Source organism: Amblyomma maculatum, chromosome 2, assembly GCF_055883805.1.
Source record: "Amblyomma maculatum isolate TAMU_Amacu chromosome 2, ASM5588380v1, whole genome shotgun sequence".
Taxonomy (NCBI): domain Eukaryota; kingdom Metazoa; phylum Arthropoda; class Arachnida; order Ixodida; family Ixodidae; genus Amblyomma; species Amblyomma maculatum.
The window spans coordinates 151,317,769-151,342,728 of NC_139345.1; the positions used below are offsets into that span (position 1 = coordinate 151,317,769).

A 24,960-nucleotide genomic window follows, 5' to 3' on the forward strand; every position below is an offset into this window, starting at 1 on the left:
CAGGTAGTAACCGCAGATCCGGACCATGAAAAGAAAGAAACAACAAGAATAAGATTGGAATGGAGCGCATTTAGCAAGCACTCGCGGATTATGACAAGCAGCGCACCGGTATCGCTCAAGAGGAAAGTATACAACAGTTGCATCTTTAGTGTACTCACCTGTGGGACTGAAACGTGGAGGCTAACCAAGAGGCTTCTACTTACGTTGAGGACAACGCAGAGGGCTATGGAAAGAAAAATGGTAGGAGTAACATTAGAAGATAGGAAGCATGCTGATTGGGTCAGAGAAAAACCTCAAGTTACTGACATTCTAGTGGAAATCAAGAAGAAGAAATGGCCATGGGCAGAACATGTAGTACGAAGAGATGATAACCAATGGTCGCTTAGGGTAACAAACTGGATTCAAGTAAATGAAAGCGCAGTAGGGGACGGCAGAAAGCTAAGTGGGCGGATGAGGTTAAGAAGTTCGCCGGGGTCAAGTGGATACAGCTAGCACAGAAGCGAGTTAATTGGAGAAATATGGAAGAGGACTTAGCCCTGCAATGGATATAGTCAGGCTGCTTCTGCTGCTGCTGATGATGAATAAAACCCCGATTGAAGTGTGACAAATCTATGCAGTAGCTGCTGAAGCAGAAAACAGAGTATGTTTCTTGCTTTTACTGCTGCAACGTTTGCGATAGATCGTCTAAAAGTCATTGAAGGATAAAAAGCACACCTAAAGCCGCCTTTCATTGCTTGCTTCACCACCCCTTTGGGCAATGGTGCGCCATTGCCTCTCAGTGCCCCAACCTCCCTCCGAAGTTACATGCTAATAGTAATCAGGCTTGCAGTTCTTGGGCTACCCCATAAACTCCTGTATTTTATGACCGTTTGGCTGGTCCGCTGCTAAAAATCGTTTTTTTTTCAGTCAGGTACTTCCAAACTCAAAAATATGAACGCGGAAGTTACGAAATGCTGATGTGCGCTGCCTGTCTCTTGTTCCGCAGTTGCGACCGCACGCGCCAGCATGGTGGTCGCTTTCGGCTTAGTCGCTAGATGGCGCGACCTACACACAGTGGCAGCGCCCATAATAAAACGCTCTATACCCGATCCTTCGCCGCTGCCTCGGAGGATTTCTTTAGCTCGTTCTTTGTTATTAGCAGAACGTCTGATGCTCTTCAGTAGTGTAACTGTAATAAGTGTCCTTTTATTACAACAAGTAACCTTAATCAGTTGGAGTGCACTTACCCGTCCTTTTATCGTTCTTATAACACACTTAAGTTAAGATAACGAAATACTTAAACTAAACTCAGCAGTTCATATCAGAAATGAAATTTCATGTAGCCAGGTTTCATTTTATGGTTTATACCTGCCCAGGAGCACAACCGTCAGCTTTCAGGTCCGCTCATTCTCAAATGCTTCTCTTGAGACCCAGCTGTGGTGCACAAAATAATATTGTATTCCTGAATTACCAAATAAACACTAACGCGCTAAATAGCTTCTGCTGGTAAATTCTGCCTGTTTTCGCTATTGCGCCCCGGCATTTATATGTGTTAGTGATTGTCATTTCATTTAAGGGCCAACACCTGCCCCGACATAGGCCATCTGCTTTTTAGCCCACGTGCATCGGGCGTTATGCTCGCAATGGTCACCTGAAACCACGACCGGCTTTATTACTTACCGTGATCGTACTACTCTGACATCTCCCGTCAGATTTTAGGCATACACACGTATGGAAGGGGCGGCGCCTATAAGGTGCCATTTTTATATTTGTGATGTTTTTGAGAGTTGATGCGCAGGCTATGCTCTAGACACAATGAATACGCCACTGCCGGTCAAATCTGGCACTGCACAACGCATCTGATATCTTCTAATCTAATCATGCCTCTAAGAGGGAAGAACAGCAGAAGCTGATTGGGCTCTTGAACCTGGTGGGGTCGGCCAGTGTTGCCTGGGCGCTGTAAATGATAAAGGCGGGTATGCAGGCGCAGGCTTTCCCGCAACGTCGCTGATGTGGGCAATTAGCAGGGAAGTTAAGGGAGAGAGGTGGTGGTGTTCTAGGATGGCTGAGGGTGCTTGCTCACAATTTTACGATACGACTAAGTTCAGAGCAGTCTCCCTCTAGGCACATGAGCAGACGACATACTAAGTTTCCGCTTTTGCGGAGGTTGCAGTGTAATAGAAAGCAATCAGTTTTCAAATCAGTGTTACTAAAGAGCAAAATGTATGCACTCAATTCTAAATCACCACATACCTCAATATGAGCAACTGGCCGAAGCAACCAAGTCATATAAATGCTGACTGCATACGATATTGCCGCCTCTATCAATGTTTAAACAGCAAAGGCTCTATAAAATACGTACTTTTTCATTGCCGGTGCTGTAACCTTCCAGAAACACGCGTTGTCTAAAGCTTTAGGTGAGTTCAGGGGTGATTCATTTGCACACAATAGTAAATAAAACTGTGCCTTCTTTAAAACATAGATGTTTCCTTCAGGTATCGGATACCAAGCTGGCTTGTGTACTGAATACTTTGTGGCGCTTGGAGAAGATGCTGCTGGATACTATACTGGAATTTACACCATGGCTCACGAAATTGCGCACGTGTAAGTATCGAGCACATTTGGATTTACAGGCACCAGTGCATGAAAGTTACTTTTTGTATTTTCGAAAGGCAGTCTCTAGCCAGTGTAGGCACGTGTATCTGTTCATTTGTTTAAGGGCTTTCCAAATTCACCTTGTAATAATGTAGTAATCGACGCTTTTTCTGGACGTTTCAATATGGGTTTATAGCAAACAGGCAAGATTTTACCAATGCATAAGTGCCTCCCTACACGAGGGAAAAGGGCCACCAACATTATCTGGCGAAAATAAATATATTTTAATTCTATCATTCGCATATATCACTTCATTCGCGGACCGTCCTGGGAGACGAGCAAAGACTGCCAATTTTGGCCCCTATTGTTCTAAGTCAAGTTCCGTACTAGCAGATTAGCCGAGGAGCAGAAAGGTGCGAATGGCAAGCCTTGTCAAATTAGCAATTATTTTAGCTCAAATTGAGCCAAAATATATAAAACGAACATTGAGGTCAAGTCCACACTTCATGCCCTTAACGTTCCGGACATCTCGGCAAACCACGGTTCATTCAAGTGTCGTTCAAAGTCAGCAAGGCAGACAGCTCATAGAGGCTGATGTGTGCCTTGATTCTAGTGCGGGGCTTTCATGACATCTGTACGCGTACCTTGCACATTACTGTCGTAATATGCTTCGCGAAGTGTTATATCTTTGGTAATAATGTCACTGACAGAGACAATAAAAAAATCTTAATGTTTTTTTTTATTGTTAACATGTTTTATAGGCTAGGCTCTGCCCATGACGAAAGCCCACCCTTGCCCTCAATGCCTGGACACCCAGGATCTCAAAGGTGCCTTTGGAGCAGCGGTTTCATCATGAGCTACATCGACAATGGGCCTAACCGACATCGCTTCTCTGAATGCAGCCTTGAGCAAATGCGATTTGTAATCCTGTGAGTTTCCCACTTCCAAACTCGAATCTTAGGCTCTTGGACCTGATTGAACTATGGAAGTGAGTGAACAAAGTATTTCGATATCAATTTAAATGGGGAAAACTAGAACCATTGCAGCAAACGTCTACAGACAATGAGCATTGGGCACGATTCGCATATGTGCCTGGCCGAGGATAACCTGATCCCCACTCCACATAAGTGTACCGTAGGAAACAGTGGGTACGCAACAACAGGCACGAATTGGTATGCTAGTTGAAATACAAAAAATAGTACTAAAGCAGACAATATTGCAGGAAGAACAAATAGCCCCTGCTGGTTCTGACAGAGGTAAGTAGTTGTAAGAGGCAATAGTGGCAAAAGCTCAAAATGGGAGGATACGCGAAGCAAAACATATGCGTTTTATAGTGAGATTGTGCCTGAAGTTTGGCAGGAGTTGGATTATTACGCGAAGTACTTACAGCCTGTTTGTTCGAAATTCCGTCGCCGTAACACAGAGTTGAGAATGGTGTTGCAGAAAGCACGCAAGTGGTTCCCTATCAAAAGCGCTACACAACCGTTCTTTGTGCACTGTTGTGCACTGAAATCAATAAGCTGCATCCGCAGCTTATTGCTTTCAGTTAGTGTTAAGCATTGAAGCTTTTCACTGTCATAATTATTTACTGCTACTTCTTACATATGTCCTTAATTAAAAGTCCTTAATGATACTCTATAATACTTATTGATACTTAATGATATGTCCTTAATGATACTTGCCCACAAAAATGATGATTGAAATTTCGTGCGGGCACTTTGGTCGACTCGCTCTATCCGCGCCATTGGTGAGCCATGATGTGAGGGGAGCATATTGAAGAATATATGCTTTGACATGTTAAAATGAGCGTCGAGTTCGAGCTTTCGTGCCTTCGCAAAAGAAGGGGTAAGTAGGTGACATATAAATTTATGGCTTCATCCTCTAGACTTGCGAGGTTTGGTGGGCATTAATGACCTCAGTGGTGAAAATCATGCATAGAAGAAGCCTTAGGAAGATATCTGATTTGGAGTGAGCTAGGAAGTCACTCGGTGACATACTGATGCCCGTGGGACAAAAGCTCGAATAGTGCTTATCAAAGCGCCTGCTTTTTCTTTTGCAATCTCGCACTTACACTTTACAAAGTATCAACTGATTTTGTTTAGAAGTTTAAGCAAAATAGTAAAACTATTTGGCAATGCAAAACAATCTATTTGAAGGAACCTTCCATTGCTTTACACTCACGACAGATTGCGAGGAAAATTATGCTGGGATGTTACAGGCGATGAAAAAAGAGAAGATGGCAAATATCCTGGAATGCAGGTTTCGCCCGATGATTATTGTAGACAAGTAGTCAAAAACCAGCGCAACGTCACTGCTGATATGGTGCGTATATTTTCAAAATTTGCTTATAGTGTCGATTGCCTCTTCCAACCTCCGATTTGGATGCTAGAATAAAAGTACCAGAGGAAGGTCGGCTGCCATGAACATTGTCGCCTACATGTTTTCACTCGGATGAAAATGAAAGTTTTGGGAGCGAGTGGGAATGTTAAATGCCCAGCATATAAATGTTAATTTCGACAGCATATATTAATGTATTTAAATACGCTGATAAAACGAAGGTAGTCGAGAAGGCTGTGAAAGGAAATGCGATGCATAACACAGCAGCGCAAAAATAAAATAATAGGCATCTGCGGACAAAAAATTGTGTTGCGTAATATATGAACAGTAAAAGCAGATCTAAATACATTGTCAAAAATTTAGGTAACATACAGCAGCCTTAAAAATAATAAACTCGATAATGCGGAAAACTTACCTGTGAATGGCGTTTCAATTGGCAGAGGTGCTGGGGAAAATGAATAAACACAATACTTTGTGCGGCACGAAGATATTCCTGCTGAGGGTGATCGGTGCGGCTTAAAATAGATGCAAGGGTAGCAGTAGCCCGGTTTAAGGAGTGGAGTGTCATGGTAGAAACTATGAAGCAGGTGCAGACGAGAAATACTTCTGCGGTGGGATATGTTGTGATTCGTCTTTGTGCCTGTTGTAGTATGCTGCCATGGAGGGTTGCATAGTTTGTTGATGCTCAAACTCCGCCGGTACACTTCATCACCCTTTGACACGAGATGCGAAGACCTTCGAGAATTACCTTGGTGGATCGGTACCGTGCCTCACTGCTTTCGCATCTTTCCATGTTGTAGGTATTTGGGTGTTTTGTCTGCATTATGTGTCGCATATTTTAAATTCAGCGCTTCCGGGAGCAGCAGGCATTGAGTTCTTCGACAACCGCCCAGCAGATTGTTGGTATCGGCAACGCTGCATGCAGGTTTCTTTGTGAGCTCCAGACAGCCCTATTAGGCTGACTGAAAATCTCACCGCCGTGGACAAATAAAGTGTTACTTTTGGAAACTAATCGCTGCTTTCCTCACTTCTGGACAGCAATTACCACTACGTGAGATTGTGCGACTATATCGAAGAATTTATGAACAGTTTTCTAGCATTTCGCATTACAAACAGTGTAACTAGGCCGGCAGAGTTGTGTAACTACGCCCGCCAAAAAACATTATGCGCTCAAAAGATGAACAGGTGAAAATGCTCTCTGCTGTAGTATGGGGAGTTAAAATGAACGGACTGTGCTTCCTAAAGGTCAACGCTTGAATGCCGTGCACAGAAGCAACCAGTGCGATATTTTTGCGCGTTAGTATGCTTCAGTCTCTGATGATTAGTTACGATCAGTCCAGAAAAACACGTGCCTGCAAGTGGTCAGCGTCTGCAAGATGAACCTGCGTACTGTTATTCATGTCCTCAAGACGGGTTACAGCAACTCAAACCCAACACGAAACCACTTAGCGAACTGTGCATGTAACGCAGCATTTGCATTACCGTATTTGTTCGTCTGTCACCACTCCGCGGTAATTCCATTGTTGTAGCTTAATGGGCACACCACACCCATCGGCGATGTTTCAGTATCCCAGTACAAGCATTATAAATCTTCCCGTAGCAGCCATACGATCAAGGATAAGGAGCCACTTGGGGCTCGCTGGCAGTGTCGGCCCCAAAACATTGCCTGGCTTGGGATTATGTTTTGTGCTTGCGCGACCGTATATAGTGCGCCCACTTCCGGTTCTTTCTTTCAGACTCGTCTACAATTGTAACTCGAAACAAATATTTGCTTTAAATACAAAATGGTGCATCGAAAACAGTGGGTTTTATAAAATTATGCTTCATTTCATTCGCACAAAAATTCTCATTTTCACGCCTGCGTTGAGCGAAGCAAAAGATGGTGGGCTGCCAAATGTCGGGTACAAGCCCTTGATGCGCTCAAGATATTCTGCTGCCATCAGAGTGTGGCGTCACGAACGATGTCAGGGGCGCATATTCAATAAAAAATTACGAGGGACTTTAGCGACTAAATTGGTGAAAGGCGAAAGCCGGAGATCTCTCTTCTTGTCCAGCGTTCCTGCCATTTGCAGTCCCACACTTGAACGCGCGCCAAGGAACGCCACGCTTCTAGAGAGATGACGTATGTTTGTTTTCTGTTTTGTGGGGTTTAACGTCCCAAAGCAACTCAGGCCATGAGAGACGCCGTAGTGGACTCCAGAAATTTTGACCACCTGGGATTCTTTCGCGTGCACTGACATCGCGTAGTAGACGAGCGCCTTGCTTTTCGCCTCGAACGAAAAGTGGCCGCTGTCAGCGCACGTTAAAGATCTCCAGGTGGTCGAAATTACTCCGTAGCCCTCCACTACGGCGCCCCTTTCTCTCTTTCCACTTTCACTCCCACCTTCCTTCCTTCCCTTACGGCGCGGTTCAGGTGTCCACAGAGCAAGTGTGACAGATACTGCGCCTTTCCCTTCCTGTGAACCAACCAACCAACCAGAGGCCGGGATTCTATCCCGCGTCCTTGGCACAGCAGTCGAGCGCCATAACCATTGCGCCACCCCGGCGGGTTGGAGCGATGGCGTACCATCCAAACTCAAACTTGTCGGAGAAAGTAAGAGATACTGCGTATTTCCTATAGAAGTCTCATCTTGTCTAGCTTTCCTGCCATCTGCAGTCCCACACTTAAACGCGCGCCAAGCGGGACACACGTTTTCCGCCGCAAAAACGGCTAATACAAGCGCATATAAAGACTTTCGCCTTAGTAATATACACAGCGTAAGATGCGGTCGTCAACGCAATCCAGACACCGCGGAGCGCTCAGGTGAGCTTCCATAGCCACCGCATCAGGCAACTCAGCCACTACTGCTTCTTTTTTGTTATCGCAGCAACTGGACATCGCAAGGGTTATGTACAGTTGCTAGCTCTCACGCTGAGCGTCGCCGTCTTCATAACTTTCATCCGAACACGACTGCCTCAAAAAAGACCGCGCAGGCACTTCCACGTGGAAACCAAAATTTGAAAATGTGACCGTATTTGCATGGAGAGGGATGCCGTGTCTCACGCCGTAACGACTTCTGGGACTGCTCTAAATCCTTGCTTTGAAAAATAGGGACAGAGAGCGAATCCTGCCGTCGATTCTGCCGGCTTAGGACCGGAGCCTTTCACACCTACACACATTTTCGAGTCAGACCTAAATAAACTCACGCTGGTTGATGGGTTAGGCATTCAGGTTAGCTCTACAACTTTTTTAACCACGAAAAGCTTTTACGCACGTCGTCGCGGACCATGACGTAATGTGGAGCCAAAATGGACAACTGCTCTTCCGGCCACCAAAACCAGAACATGTGGGCGCGAACGAGATTTATCTATACAAGTTCTCCCCCATTTTATGCTGCGCAAACGAGTAAAAAATTTTATTACCTCGAATTCGTTCGCGATGTTCGTTGAGATGTTACTCAAGCTGTGAAACTCAATGGCGTTCAATTTTAATAATAATAACAATTGGTTCACACGAAGGGAAAGGCGCAGTATCTATCACACTTGCTCTGTGGGCACCTGATTGATTGATTGATCTATAGGAAGGGAAAGGGGCGGTAACTGTTTCACTTGCTTGCTGTGGACACCGCGCCGTAAGTTAAGGAATGAAGGTGGGAGTGAAAGTGGAAAGAAAGTGGAGCCATAGTGGAGGGCTACGGAGTAATTTCGACCGCCTGGGGATCTTTAACGTGCGCTGACATCGCCCAGCACACGGACGACACTTCGTTTCGCCTTCATCGAAACGCAGCCGCCTTGGTCGGGTTAGAAACGGGAACTTCGGCACAGTAACCGTATGTCTTACCACTGCACCACCTATTTGCCATTTCTAGCAACGCCGCTCGAAAGGCAGAAGCGCGACACCATACACTCCGTTGTCATTCGTTGGCAGTCAGGGGCCTTTTACAGTCGACAGCTTCAGGGTAAAAAGGGTGCTTCAGGTTGAAAGGGGCGTTGCGCGTAGCAATGGCTTTTTCACTATCAACAAGAATGGCGCCGCGCTCCGTTGCCATTAGCATTTCACTTTGCATCCACGCTAACTTACGGGACAGGCAGTAATTTTTTTCTTCACATCTAAGAGCCCTGAAAACGTTGCCCAAACAACATTTTTGATTTATTTTACACTGTCTCGAACTTTTTTGTTAGACATGTAGTTATTTACAAAAGCATGTTCATTACGGGCAACAAAATATAGCTCCGCAAAATGTTTGTTCCCATGAACAATACATTGAATTCTTCCTTGGCCATATGACCAGCATTAGGACAAGAAAATGCAAACTATTTCTTAGCATAGACAGAAGAAGCATGACTATGTCACGATTTTTCGCTGTATGTGAAAGTATTGTTCGGATTACGTTGTCGTTGATATTGTTACGGAGCGCAATGCCCAGACGACGACGATGTGCTGGTGCGGTGTACTGAAGACGACGACGCTCAGGCTGAGGTGGTTTCGTTCTTTGGTGTGTAGTGGGCTTCTAACAATGAACTATCGTTTATCGCTGCGTACTTTTCCTTATTATTTGGCAGAGGTGCTGGGTATATTACCAGGTGCTGAGGTTATTGACCAGCTGCGCAACCACCCCGATCCTTCCGCCAACATGTTTGTGCTCCATAACGAGATATTATACAGATGCAATATGCGTCCAGATGGCGCGACCTTTTACTGGTCGTCCCGGCTCGGCAGCGCTCTGCTGTTCTCTACCAGCTTTACGACGCTCCTACAGCAGGACACTTGGGAGCATCACGCACGTATGACAGTGTACGACGCAGATTTTAACGCGGTAGCGTTAAGGAGCTCGTGCCGCAGAAAAGCCGGTGTCATCGGCGGCGTTGGCCGTGAGCGATAAATCCCGGCATGCACTTCATAAATAAAAAGCAACTTCCAAGATGGGCTGGGTGGGAATGGAACCAGTGTCTCCGCAGTGTGAGACGGAGACGCTACCACTCAGCCACGAGTTCGATGCTTGAAAGTGGTACAAAAGCGCTTCTAGTGAATGCGGTGTTGCCTTATAAACGTGCCGTAGAACGTTATACTGCGGTGTATATCGGTAATTATGAGCATGTTACTTATAGAAGTCGCAGTTACACGAGTAGCGAAGTACGTTTCCGCTACATTTCTCCTGCGCTTTGCGCACATGCAGAGCCATCTTGCGGAAAACACAGAACCCCTCCTCGCAATGTGCGGCGCTGCTCCGACACGTGGCGCGCCACTCGCCCCTCACGTTTCGCCGTGCACCCTCACGGGTTGTAGAATCAAGCGTCTTTCCTTTCTTTAGATCACTATCTTCGCTCACCCGCTTCTCCCCTTCGGCCGCGCGGATACCGGTGCGAGGATGCCCCAATACCCTTGCGTTTAATAAGTTTTCTCGCTCTTTCCCCTTCCAACATCCAGCGTGTGTCACTCGAACAGTGGTGTTTAGGCGACACGGCTCCTCTCTCCGCTCACAGCGCGATTGCTAGATGCAGCGTCTGATGCCGGACGCCTCTAACGTGATCGCTTCCGCCGTAGCGCTTCTGCTGGAAAAGCGTCCCCTGCGATGTGTGACTGACCGACATACTCAGTGCGTGTGAACGCTAAAGGAACACGGGAGCAAGAAACGTTGTAGTGTGCACAACACAGTGCGATAATGTAGATTGTGAGAAGCATTTGTTTGAACAAATAATTAGAAAAAAGTTGTACAGTGCACTTAGAAGTGTTGAGCATGAAAACTATGTATTTGTGTGACTCAAGAGCATACCGAGCGAATGAGTGGGCGGTTCAAACGAGGTGCAATAACGTTATCGCATTCCACTCTTGAAGGCGAGGCTTAAGCGTCCTCCAATTTTTTTCTGGCCGTGTCTCTACCGCTCTGTTCGTCGTTACGTCGTCGCTTGTGAGCTGTGTCAGCGCCGTAAGACACCCTCGCTTCAACCTAGTGGGCCCCTGCAACCAATTGCAGTGCCGACTGAGCCCTTTTCTCGTGTGGGCCTCAATCTTCTTGGGCCTTTTCCGACGCCGACTTCTGGAAACAAATGGAGTGCTGTGGCGACTGATTATACCACCCGATATGCTGTAACCAGGGCTATTCTCACCAGCTGCGCCTCCGACGTTGCCGACTTTCTTCTGCATGACGTCTTCTTCATTCATGCCGCTCCACGTCAACTGCTCACAGATCGTGGCCGCTGTTTCTTCTCTCAAGTGGTTTATGACCTTCTCCGCTCATGCGCTACTCGTCACAAATTCACCACGGCCTAACATCTGCAAACGAACTGTCTTACTGAGCGCCTTAATGGCACACTGGCCAGTATGCTGTCTGTGTATGTGTCCGATCACCATCGTGACTGGGACGTCTCCTTACCTTTCGTCACGTTCGCCTCTAACTCCTCACGCCATGATACCTACGGATACTCTCCCTTTAATCTACTCTTCGGCCGTGACCCTTTACTCCCATTCGACACCTTTCTTCCTCTTGACTCTTCCTGCAGCTACGCTTCGGATGCCATCGACCACACTGATGCCACCCGCCACATTGCTCGAGAGCAGCTTGAAGCGTCTCAGCGCTCTCAAAAGCGTCGTTATGACCTTCATCACCGTGACGTCCACTACCCCTTCTGGTTCCCTCGTACTTTGGCTCCCGGCCCGCCGTGTGGGGACGTGCGAAAACCTCCTGCCTCGTTACGTAGGCCTTTACTGCGTCTGGCGGAAAGTCACCGATTTGATCTATGAAAAAACAACGTGCCGATGGTGGGAACCGAACCCATGGCCTCCGAATATCGCGTCCGGTGCTCTTCCTACTGAGCTACATCGGCCGCTGTTCCCCCTACTACTTGGTGCTCTTCTAACTAAGCTACATCGGCCGCTGTCCCCCCTGCTACTTGCTTGGGTTTTTATGTTGTCTGAACAACATAAATACCCAAGCAAGTAGCATGGGGGACAGCGGCCGATGTAGCTCAGTTGGAAGAGCACCGGACGCGATATTCGGAGGTCGTGGGTTCGTTTCCCACCATCGACAAGTTGTTTTTTCTTCTAATTTGTGTTTAATTATCTTTCCGCTAAACAGATTACATTACTAATTTCTGTGATTATCCGAGTAAACATTAAAAAAAAGACAAAGTACCATCCCCAGCGCTTTCCTTGGCCTCGCCGACTGTTGGCTTCTTTCCTTCATGTATTATAACGAGCACCCTCATTTCCCCTTAATTGATCTCTCTCTCTTTCTCTATACATGGTCTTGAATATTTGGGAGCTTGTATTTAAAAAGTTCCTATGTATAATCTGCTTCCCTATTCGAGCTGAAGTAACGTTCACAAAGTAGCAAAATATCATCTACGTTATCAGGTAAGTAATTCAACATCGGTACTTGCCTAGATTTTCCGAAATCGTGAAAAAACTGCTCTCGGCGGCGTGCACAATTTTCGCAGAAGAGAGTCGAAAAGCTATTTTGACGTGGTGTGTCATCTTTCGGGCAGCGAAACAAGCGCGCCAACGGCCGGGATAGAGCTTGTCTCACTGCTCGACAGATGACGTAACATGTCAAAATAGCTTTTCGACTCTCTTCTGCGAAAATTGTGCACGCCACCGAGAGCAGCTTTTTTCTCTATTTCGAAAAATCTAGGCAAGTGCCGATGTTGAATCGCTTATCAGATAACTTAGACTATACTTTGCTACTTTGCGAATATTCAAGGCCCTGTATATATATATATATATATATATATATATATATATATATATATATATATATATATATATATATATATATATATATGCGTATATACATGGCTACGGAGTGCCGTGAGAGAAAGGCGGCAAGAATGGCGCCAAGAACAATGCAGTCCTGAGCCTTTGAATAGGGTTTTTCTCTCAGGGACCAGCCTTTTCCTTCAATCAGCAGAGCTCTTACTTGGGAGTTGTCTTGCGGTGGCATCACTGAATCGGACTGGACTCAACCATTGTTGCTGGGGCTCTGCCTTTCATCTAATAATTTATTTGCATGTCCTGAAAGGAAAGCGGACTACAGCGCATAGTTCGCTTGTACATTCGACGGCATCACGCGTGTACACAGGTGCCAGATTTATCCGATCCCGAAGAAATGCTGGTCACTCATCATGGGCGCTGGACCTCACAGTAGTTTCTCGGTCAGCAAGGAGCACAGGATGCTTTGCTAGTTCCCGGTGCACCGCAAATCACGCGCAAACGCACACACACAGCCCAGAACAATATAGACGCTGCCAACACAGACACTCCCTAGCCTCGTCATTGAAGGCGCAATCCATGTTGGTGGCGTGCAAACTCCGAGGCACGAATCGAAATCTGCTTCACGAGTCGCTTGCCTCGATCCGGCAATCCCTCGTTCCCTCCGAGATGTCTCCTCTGCTTCGAGGGCGGGAGTCCCCGATCTCTCCGAGATGTCTGCTAAGTGAAGGCCTCGACCGACAAGGCACACGTGATGATCACAGGATCACAACTCAGCCGGGAAGTCGAGCACTAAGGTTAGAGGTCTGCAGCCGCTTCTCGCCGTGCCCAACATCTTGGCTCCGAAGTTTTTCCCGGTCTCACATGGTATGAAACTTGACGCTTTAGGCTGGATGTAGTCGACCTGGGCTAAATACAACGCCAGTTTATGCTCTTCCCTATATCCTTAGATGAGTCAGGTTTTTATGTGCATAAACGGTTACCAGCAGGTGGCGGGTTAACCGCGAGCACCCATGCGCACCGCAGAGCCTTTTTCGTTAAGGTATAAATATACACAAAAATAAGAAAGGTTTTCGGGAGAAGAAAAATTTGTAACCTTCTCTTCTTCCTAGGTATTTTATCTTGATTTACTCCTTACTCTCTTTTCGGCTTAGAAGCAGCAACATAAGCCGTCTGCGTTAGTATGTGCTTCTCCTTTTTTGTACATTACCTCGAAGCTGAATTGTTGCAGAGTAAGGCTCCAGTGCAGAAGGCGTCCATGTTTGCCCAAAGTGCACTCCAGCCAGGTCACAGGACAGTGGTCTGTTTCTACAATGAACTTCGCACCAGATTCAAAGTAGGCTATTTTTTGTAGCGCCTACACCAGGTAAAGAAGAAGCAGGGCAGACACCAGGCCGCCTCTAAGTGCGTTTAATCCTCGGCTATCAATGCCACAATAATGCGACCAGTCTCTATCAGGCGCTCCGCACTCTGAGGTGAGGGATACCTTAAAGCTTGAACGGTGTCACCTCAGTGGCCTCTGATAGCCACCATGATGAAGTTGGTTGCACCGTTTCGCTAGCTAATCTCGCCAATCACATGAGCTACGAAGCTCAGTTTCTAACTTCCGCAACAGGGGCACCAACAGTGCAGAACGTGCAGAACGTATTGCAGCACACATTCGAATCTACACTGTAGCCCACACTGTGAGTTCAAGTTCTTCCGAGTATTCTGCTATATGGCCAGCAAGCACTGCGCTGGTTCGTCGGGCTGAGTGACCACAATAAATCAATCCCTCAGTTCTTGTAAGAGCCCACTATGTAGTGTGGCACCTGGGTACTTTTTCCGCAGCCTGTGGCACCCCTTATGATGAACACCTGAGATTAATGGATGCGGTGCAAGATGCTTTCGTAAGAGGTTTAGACTGGAAGTTTATAGTGCTCGTTTGCTACTTTGCCACTTCGAACAAAAAGGGGTCACATAGCTGTTCCGCGTTTTCTGGGAGAGTGACAGTCTCGATACCCAGAGAACTGATGGTTTCATGCAGTCCCTGCTGTACGTCTGGCTTGAGGCTCACTTCGTAAAGCTCCTACTCACTCTCAGTCATCTTGGTGCATGCCGTGTAGGGCCCGATATATTCAATGTGGAACATTTTGCGCAACACGGACAGGGCACAGGACATGGACGCCATCTTCTTCTTGGAGCCGTGCTCCCCGGCATGAACCTTGTTTGGCTTTGCACCAATTCACTTCTAGTATTATTGACATTGATCTTGTTCATCTGCTTAAACTTGTTAGCTCGGTGCTGGAAGTTCATAGCTGCAGCTAGAGGTTCTAGGCGCACATTACTGACGTCAACACTTTGACATAACTCACATGCATACTCTGACACAACACACCACTGCACTCTGAAACAGCACTCTTGGTTCCCACCGCATGTTTTCTGCGCACTGTCCTTTTTTCTTTGAAACAGTGGCCACCACATTCCTAGGCTGCTCGATGATTCGTTCTCCTTCTTCCTCAACCTTTTGCAGCATTGCACCACTTAGTTCTCGCGCTTGTGTAATAACACCGTAGAGGATCTCTTTAGTTTTCACCTCCTGAGCTTTCATAGCGTTTACAAATGTCGACAGGGCAACTGGAATAACTGTTGCGGCTCCTTCTTCTCGCATGTTCTTCAGAAGAAGGAGGCTGAGTATCTGTGCTGTTCACTGTCTTTCTTGCTTTGCTCAGAATTACGTATTGCGCGTCCATCGTTTTCTGCTGACGATTTCTGGGGGCCTTGAGTTAGGTCGCTACATCCCATAGGCGCTTTCTTGCCAGGCTCTTACCTGTGCGGGCCGGTAAAGTCGATTCTTTTGGGTGATCACTCCATGGCTATGTAGTGATGCGCATGATCAACATGTTCCGCTAGTTCGCAATCTTCATTCGTTTGATGTCTGAAAGAATCTCTTTTGTAAACAGCCCAGAACCCTTTCCTCAACGTTTACCGTTCCTAACTGGTATAATTCTGGGACACCCCCTTCTGGATTAATCTCTGATTGCAATACGTCTGTTCCAAAGGTGTTTCACACTGTATGGCAGCCACCCCTCTGTAACTGCTGGCATCGCTCTGGGCCCATTTAAAATCATCAATCTCTGCGACGACTTGTTGTACTTTGCCTCCTCCGTTGATTCCTTTGGGTTTGGCTCGAATAATTTGAAACCTGGGATTCCCAGGAACACGGTGGCACTGACTTGCCTCTCTTTGAGCTCAATTAGAGAATTGCTGGTTGAAATGTATTAGGCGAAATGCTCTGGTGACGACGCTTTCGTAGACACTGCTGATGCCATAGGGAGCTCAAATGCTGCTTTCATAAACAGATAGCTGTCGGTAGAAGGAGCAGACGCCTGAAGGGTCTCAATTTAGTAGCAAAGAAGCATTGTCGTTCTTGTAGTTGTTTTCTATTACCCTAGCGCAGATAAGACATATACCAAAACGTTTTCTTTAAAAAGCTCCATCTTATTGAGCAAGGGTAAGTCGTCGTTGCAGGTTTTCAATCAGCCGTTAAAAACCTTTAACTCAGTAACAGTTCCTTCATTCAATTTCAAACTTTCACTTGCCTCATTGCACAGCCGGGTCAGAAAAGCACATTGAAGGACTTACTTTATTTTGATGCGGTCTATGGTACCTCGCTGAAGCCTTCTTCGTCTCTAGACGGTGGGGTTCGCTGGCAGAGTTCCTGGTATATTTCCGGGGGCCATTGAATTTTCTTCTAGTAACTAGTACGAAGGATCGATGGAGGAGCTCACATTACCTTTCCGGGCTCGGCACAAAAATATAGAAGCAGGGTAGACTCCAGGCCGCCTCTTACTGCATTTAAACCTCAGCTGTCAATACCACAACTAGGCACCCAGTCTCTACTACGCGCTCTCCGAGTTCCAAAACTCCTCTTCCTCCTTCCCCTCGTTCTCTTTGTAGATTTTTGCTTGAATCGGTAACCCCAGGCACGCACATTCTTTTTCAGAAGCGCGGTGATCATTTCCATTGCCATCTCTGGCACATCGTACTGCATCCATGTCCTTGTTGCTCGCATCGCATTGGAATAGGTAGGGCTTGCTGTAATTCGACGACTTTAATACGGGATCACTCATTAGTGCTTCCTTCAGTGCTCGAAATAGTCTTTTTTTTCGCGGCGTTTCATTTGACCTCCTCGGGTTCACTCCTGCACAAAGCATCAGTAAGAGCGCTAGCTATTTCTGAGTACCGCGATATGTATTGCCGATTGTACCCTACAAGGCGGAGAAAGGGCGTCACATATTGCTTTGTTTTCAGCGGTGGGTATGCCAAAAGGGCGAACAGATTTACCTCTCCGGACTTACGAATGCCTTTCCGGACGACATGGCTGAGTTAAGTGACTTTCGTTTGTCCAAGTTGACATTCTGGAGGGTTTACTATCAGGCCGGCGCTTTTTAGTCTAGTGAGCACCTGTCTCAAGTGACATAAGTGCTGGGCCCAGCTGTCAGAATAGCTGGCTACATCGCCTAGGTAAGGCACACAAAAGGCTTCCAGATTTCGTCACCACCTTACTCTTAGCCTGGAATAACAAAACGGCACGTTTTTGAGGCAAAAACAGCACTGTCGGAGAGAACATTCCGAAAGGAGTACAGATGCTGCGCAACTCTTGGCTCTCTCCGATTGTTGCACCTGTCAGTATCCTCGCACGATGCCCAGTGTCGAAATGACTTTTGCTCCACTGACTTGCTCAATCCATTCTTCAATTTTGGCAGTCGGAAAGATCCGATGTTTTCTGATTGCATTTAACTTTGCATTGGAAGCTCTATAGTCAACGCAAGGTTGAGGATCCTTTCCTGGGGCCTGAACAATGACTTTTTGTGAGTTATAGTAACCCTCAACTTTCCTGATGGCCCCCAACTTCAACATCTGTCTCACCTAGTTCGCCAGAATGGCCCACTGTTTACGCGACATTCGGTAAGGCCTTCAGCAAAAGACGGCCGAATCACCAAGTCTATGCTCCCTGGTAGCTCTGAGAATAGATCTTTGAACTGTTCGATCCCCTCTCGAAGGCCGTTGCTACTGCTGGCATCAAGACAATTAGGAAATACAGTCCTCCCTTTCTGTATCCTTAACTAAAAAAGTTTGAGTGGCACATTGCAGGTCTTGTATGTTCTCCGTAACCTCTTCGGGAAAGTTCACAGTGGTATTTACGATTGAATCGCGTTCCCTATAGGGTTTCAGAAGATTTGCGTGATATTTTTTGCACATCTTTCGCTTCCTTCGCATTTTGACTGCCTAATTTGTGGCAGATAGCTTTTCCAAAACTACTTCTGGACCCTCCCATCGGATTTCTAGTTTGTTTGCCTTCGAGGGTCCGAGGAAAAGGACCTTTTCACATGAACTAAATGAGCGCTCTCTCGCATTTCGATCATAATCGACTTTAACGGTTTGTCTGCTAACTCTATTTTGTTTTCTCCGCGAGCTCACAGCTTTGGTAATCATCTCCAACAAGGTGAGGACGTACGCCGCCACTGATTAGTCTCCGCCTCGGCCTTCCAATGCTTCTCTTAGCATGAGCATCGGCGACATAATTTCCTGGCATAAACAAGCTCGTTTATGATTAACTTGAGCGAAAAAACACGGACAGAGAGAGAAAACACGTACACACACAGAGCGCAGAACTTCAAACTTTTGTTCGTAAAACGCTTCGAATGCCTTTTATACGCTCAAAACAACCATCACATGACACAGCCGGGATCAAAAACAGATAATTGTTGACAGATACGCGCACACGATGCGCGGACACCGGTTACACACCATTGAAACCAGCTTACACACCATTGAAACTTGAGAAAAGAATAACAGAGAACCGGAAGAATAAAAATCCTGAAAGTGAAGATACTACCTGTAAGGTATCTCTAGGCACCCCCGGATTAGCGGCTAGGTACTCAGTACCTCGTGGTAGGTTGGCTTGGTGGTGGTAGTGGTTTATTTACTTTATTTAAATAATCCAAAAGAAGGAAAAGAGTATTGCCGGCCACGGCAACTGCTATCTAAAAAACTGAAGCACTTGAGCTGCGGCCGGTGGGAAGGAAAAGGGGATAGGGAGAGGATAGCGAGGGGAAGTAGAGAGGGGTGCGATAGGAAGAAAGGACAGGGGGAGCTTTGTACATTATTTACAAAGTAAAGACGGTCAACGAGTTCGCATCGCTCGCGCGCGCGTGTGCGAGCACTGTCCACAAATGCCTGCGCGCGAGCGGCCATGAATTGGTACTAGCTGCGTGCAGACGACAAGGCGCCGCGAATCACCGGATAAAGCAGGGGAAGCCATTAGATTGACGAGTGTCACCGGGCGGCTGACAGGCAATCGAGTCCCCAAGAGGGGGAAGTTAAGCTGCTTTGTGCATACCTGCAGTATGCTTTTTATACGAGCCGACACGACACCGCCGTCGCGGTTGAAACGTCCGTTCACAGACACGCCGCGTCCAGACGGGTGACATTCGGTGCCGGTGGAAGAGTGATGGGGAACGTTGAACAAAGGAGAAGACGTTCGCAGGAGGACCGATTTACCGAGCGTCTTTTCGTCGCGCCGCCGCTAAGCCGGAGGTCACGAACTTTGCAAATTTTAGGAAGAGCGGGGGCGCGAGACGGCGGCGGTCCGCTAACGACCCTGCTCATTTGCTGTGATAATCTTGGCGCGACAACACGGCAAGGTGTACAGTGGAATGTGGGCAGCATGTGACGTTTTGTGTTTTGTGGTTTGTGTTTTTCTTTCATTCGTTGTGGGCAAAGGGTTTCACTTGCACTGCTGAAGTTGCACGTGGCAACGAACCAATCATGTTGAAGTTCGTGGCGATTGGACGTAATGGAAATGTGGGCTGGACACGGAGGGCTTAAAACCAAACCCGAGAGACCAGTCCGATGTTCTGAGCTATAGCTTGATGTCTACATCTTCGGATAGGCCGACCTAGCCAGATCCATGTATCTTTTGCCTAACCTTGCTGTAAATATTGCTAAGTTTTGTATATAAACTTATGTTATTCTCTTTGTAACTCTCAAGTGTCGTTATCCATATTTCGTCGTCTCTGATCACCGTCTTGGACGGGGCGTACCTGTGGTGAAATTTGCCACGTCTTCAAGTCACCGAAAAGAACCTAATTTCGAGAAGAACTACGCAAATTCACTCTACCAATACCACGAATGAGGGCATCAACAAAACTCTGTATACTAGCAAAAGTTACTCAGCCATAAGGGATGAGACGCGACACCGACAGTAATAGTAGAAAACGATGAAGATACAAAGCCACTAAAAGACGCAAGCTGAAATGAACTAAAAACTAAGAAAACCGCCGAGGACAAAACTGTAAAACTGAGGGTGAAAGATGGTGGTGGTAACAACTTTTATTGCCACGAAATGAAAGGAATTATTTCGGGCTGGGGCGAGTCTAGGGTGGCCTCCAGTCGGGAGCGACCTCTTGAGCTCGCGTGACGAGGGCCAGTTGCGTAGTTTTTCTTGGGCTGGCCAACAGCTTGTCCCATTCCTCCGCTGAGGGAGCTGGCAAGAGTGTCTTTGGAGGGGGATTTCTGGCGCATTCCCAGAGTATATGGTCTTGAGTGGCCTGCGTCCTGTCACCGCAGTGCCGGCATGCAGGGTTGAATTCTCCGTTAGTAATTAACGATAATCGGTAGGGGCTAAGAATGGCCTTTGTTTGTAGGCGTCTGAGTATCGTGGCTTGCGCCCGGTCGAGGTCGGGGAGAAGTGCGGGGTACGGGCATCTTAGCTCGCGATAAAAGTTTGTTACCTCCGCGTATGTGCGCGGTGCCTCGACAGGCGCGTCCGTTCCCGATAGATCTCCCGTCTCCCGGTTGGTTAAGAGACAACACAAAGGTAAAGGCGACACGAGCAATGAAAATGAAAAAAAAAAAAACCGGCTAAAATCTAAGAAGGATGGAAAGAACAATTAACATGAGTACGGATGCAGGTTTAAAAAGGACGGTTTAAAGTGTTCCTTTCTAAATAAATACGAGATTTCTTTATCAGAAAGCATAATAGACGGTGTGCTCGCACAATTCTTCGAAATTTTGCGATTAGGAACGCCTCAATTATCTCCCTTTCCGTTTTAGTTCTAACCGTCGCCCTGTGCTTTAAAGAAACGGCTGACAATCGTTCTTTTTTTTGCACTTCTTACAATGCAAAGCTAAATTTCCCCCTGAGGTGGCAGAAAGGTTGCGAACATGTTCAGCTGCCCTCTCATTGAAACATCGCCCGGTTTGACAGATGTACAATTTGCCACAGGATAATGGCATCTGATAACTTCTCTGGCACATTCAGTGTACTCAAGGCTGTGATTTAAGGTGCATTTTTGCTGCCTATCATCTCGGTTCATGATTGCACAGTTTAGCGAGCTTACATGGCGCTCAAAAAACACGAGTTTGACGCCGTATCTACCTGCAACTTTCTTTAAATTGTGAGACGCTCGGTGCAGATAAGGCATAACACACACTGGTTTTCGGTCTGCGTTCATTTTTCGGTTCGTATTCTTCATCCCCTGTAGCAGACTTTCACAAACACAGGCTAGTAGTTGCCGCGGATACCCAGCAGCAGGCAATGTGAACAATCGCTCTTTTAACTAGTTTTGAATGTGCACTGTCAAAGGGTAGTAATTGGTTGTTAATAATAATAATTGGTTCACGGAAAGGGAAAGGCGCAGTATCTGTCACACTTGCTATGTGGACACCGGAAGCGCGCCGTAAGGGAAGGAATGAAGGTGGGACTGAAAACGGGAGGAGAGAAAGGGGAGCCATAGTGGAGGGCTACGGAGTAATTTCGACCACCTGGGGATCTTTAACCTCCATCGAAACGCAGCCGACGTGGTCGGGTTCGAGCCCGGGAACTCTGGACAGTAGTCGGGCGTCTTACCACTGTACCACCCCGGCGGGGCAGTAACTGCTTGTTCATTCTGGGGTTGTATGACTAACAGATATGTGAGGGCGTTAATTCTAGATTAATATCCATGTCTCTGTCCGTGTTTTTTCGCGCAGTTTAATCATGGACGACAAGCAGCAACTAGCCCGCCAGAAAACCCTTCTTGAAAAAACAAGCTGAGCCGGAGCAAACCCTGTTGATTCCTGAGGCACTGTTCAAAGTGCCAACAGTGTAGCTGGAATGCGATTATCGAAATTTTTCCAGCGTTCATAGAAAAGAGCATGAAGGACTCGCTCGATACTAGAGTCGCTCCTCTTCTCGACCCTTTTAGATTGGGAGTGGCCCGCCGAGCTGTAAATCAGCCTGATTATGAACCAATCTAAAAATCTGGTTTTCAACGCGCTGGTAAACACAGAACTCTGATCAGTCTGCACCTCTGATGGAAACTCTACGCGCGCAAAAACTGACAGCAGACCATCTATTACACTAGTGGAGGTCAACTCCTTTAGCGGCACTGCCTCTGAGAATTTAGTAGCTGGGCACAATATTATCGCAAAACTTATTTCTCTTAGTCATCGGTAACGACCCCACGATGTTGATGAAAATACGTTTGAATGGCTCCGTTATAACGGGGACTATTTACATTGTAACTTTGACCTTGTCGTGCGGCTTTTCTACTCTTCACAAATTTCTCATGAACGCAAGCACTCTTCCATGTCGCGGAAACAACTTGGCCAGTAAAATTCTAGGTGGAGACGCGTTTTACTGTTATTTACTACGAGGTGACCCGACCAGCCGCTGCTATGACAAATTTTTCATGAACGCACGCACTCTTCTACGTCGCGGAGACAACTTGGCCAGTAGAATTCTAGGCGGAGACGCGTTTTACTGTTATTTACTACGAGGTGACCCGACCAGCCACTGCTATGACAGATATTCAGCAAGTGCTGTCTTTACTTCGTTAGCACAACCTGCTGATTGAAAATTACCCCTCTTCTATTCTGGTAATGACGAAGCAACAGGCCATTCCTTTTGACCAGTTTGACGTTATTTACTGACACTCCTTGTCTGTTCGAATCCCGGAGCTTTTTTATTGTTTCGTCTGCCCCCGGTTCCTCAATAAACGGCTCCTTTTGAAGAGAGAGACAGCGCTCGAAACGGTTAATCGACGGCGGTAACAAAGAGCTGGACTCCACCGCCTCATCCTCTTCCCACTCATCCGAATCGGTCACGGTGGCACTGTCTTTGCCTAGGTCTTCGTGACCCCTTCATTTTCTCCTCCACAACATGAAACTGTGCTCCACTTACATGTCACAACGGTTACATCGTATTTTAAATGGCTGATCAGGTTTCTGGCTTTATAGCGGGTAAGCGCACTAATTTCGCCTTGCTGAAAGGCAGTTCCCCTCTTTATCAGCAATATCTCAGACCTATTCTAAAACAAATTAACGTTATTCCATGGGCACGTTTTCTGAAACCACGTCTTCCGTAGCAAGCGAACCGATGGGGCCAACGACAGACAGGCGGTATCTTCCTGCACCACTTCCCTAATTCAGGCGCATTCACCTGTGAAATCTGTCGCAGACACAGACGACGGGCGATCTACATCCTTGATAGTTGCGGAATCCCTTAGCACTCTGTATGTTTTTCCTATTCAAAGTGCATTCTTCCATCAATGTCTTGAGTAAAGTCAAATTCTCACCAGTATCGCTTACAAACGGAAATAGGACGCGCTTATTTGGACCACTTGATGCAAAGCGTCTCGGTTGATGACTTTTGAAACAGACACTATTACTTTGTGCCTCATATCTTTTTTCGTTTCAGTTTTTTTGAAACCGTTTATTGGAGGGTTTCTCTGGCTGATTCGCCTCCCCTCCTGAGGGGTTGTCCCCTTTCATCGCTCCGATATTCCTAAAAAACGGCTTCGCGCCGTTGTATTTGTTTTGTGCCAGTAGGGTACCCTTCTGGCCCTCTCTGATTTTTTGCACCACGATTTCCGCGCAACGTGAGGTGCGACGCACACCCTTCCGCAAGTTTAGAGGCCCTTTGCAAAGTATTTACCTTCATTCCATTTGGAATTGTGTGATAGACTTTCTCTAGACTGATGCATTCCATGATCTTGTCTGCGTCTAGGCGGACGCCTGCGTCCTTTACCATTCTATTAGGTTTTTTTTCCAGTTGTAGCTGAGCTCTAGTCAGGATTCGTCTGTAGCGTTTGTGGATTTTATCAAACGCAGTCGCAAAGCCTCGGGATTCAAACGATGCCTCTTTAAGACTTGCCTTCACGGCATTGTAGTCTTCAGTTTCTCATTCACTTAGGCTCCCAATTTCGTCTGCTACCTTACACGGCAATAGGGTGGTGGGGGTGGTGGTGACTATGGTTTATTTTTTGGGGAGGGGATACTGGTCACGTCTTATGTTGGCCACCTTTGTGGCATCACTCTTGGTGACCAGGGGGAAGGGGAAGTTGGAATTAGGGGAAGGTTGGGGAGGGGAAGGTTGCTGACGCCGTATATGTCGCCGCCATTTTCGCACGAAGCACTATAGGCCCATGCAGGCCTACAGAACAGAGCAGATAAATCAGGAGGAGCCGGTGAGCAGAAAGTTGGTTCCGAGCTGGGAAGAGCAATTGCCCTTCCGTATCAGCAGGGAGACCAAGATTCCGATAGCCATTCAGAAGTTTCTGGCGATGGCCAGCGGAGGCTGGACACTCGAGGAGCAAGTGTCCCAGTGTGCCAGTATTGCCGCAAGAGGGACAGGCTGGGCTGGGAGCTCGGCCACAGGCATACATGCGGGACGGAGTCCACGTGCAGCCTATTCGAAGTCGTAGGAGGAGGGATTTGTCCTTCCGTGGAAGTTTGTCAGAGAGCCGTTGGAGATGTTCACCAGCGGCAATACGACGGTCAGGATGGAAAGACCTTATCGACCTTCTCAAGAGGGGTCTTGAAAAGTCAAAAGGTGTGACAGCCTCAGTGACTGGGGCGCCGTTGTCGTGCGCCGCTTTGGCCAGGGCATCCGCCTCTTCATTGCCCTGGACTCCAGTATGTCCTGGAACCCAATGTAGGGCCAGTTGATACCCCGAGTCCTGAAGGGCTAGGAGACGGGCTCGGAGAATGTTCACCGAGAGGTTTGTGCCGTGGTAGATAGTCAGGAGCTGCAGAGCAGATCTGGAGTCGCACAGAACATTCACAGGTCCAGGAGGGACACTGCAAGCGATGAACTGTGCGGCTAGATGTAGACCGGCCAGCTCAGCAGCTGTTGAACTGGCAGGGAATGACAGGCGGCAGGACCTAGACTGGTCTAGCTGCGGTGCTGTCATAGCAGCAGCTACTTGGAAGGTAGCTGGTCGAACTGAGCCATCTGTAAAGAGGAGTGTAGATCCTCTACACTCCTCAAGGAGGGCTGCAGTTGCCTGCTGGAAGGCAGCTGCAGGGGTGTGACGTTTGGTGAGACCATCCGT

General features: G+C 47.2%; 1 protein-coding gene across 2 annotated transcripts in view; it reads left to right on the plus strand.

Annotated features, from left to right (window-relative positions):
* LOC146200180 (venom metalloproteinase antarease-like TserMP_B) overlaps positions 1-24,960 on the plus strand; it is a 58,418-nt gene that overhangs the window by 23,016 nt on the left and 10,442 nt on the right. Inside the window, exons 9-11 of one of the 2 annotated variants that reach the window (XM_084595416.1) lie at positions 2,475-2,583; positions 3,336-3,503; positions 4,761-4,896. In XM_084595416.1, the coding sequence (XP_084451542.1) occupies positions 2,475-2,583; positions 3,336-3,503; positions 4,761-4,896 (413 nt within the window). Of the gene's footprint in view, positions 1-2,474; positions 2,584-3,335; positions 3,504-4,760; positions 4,897-24,960 lie in introns of those variants that run through there. The other variant, XM_084595417.1, reaches the window with a different exon arrangement.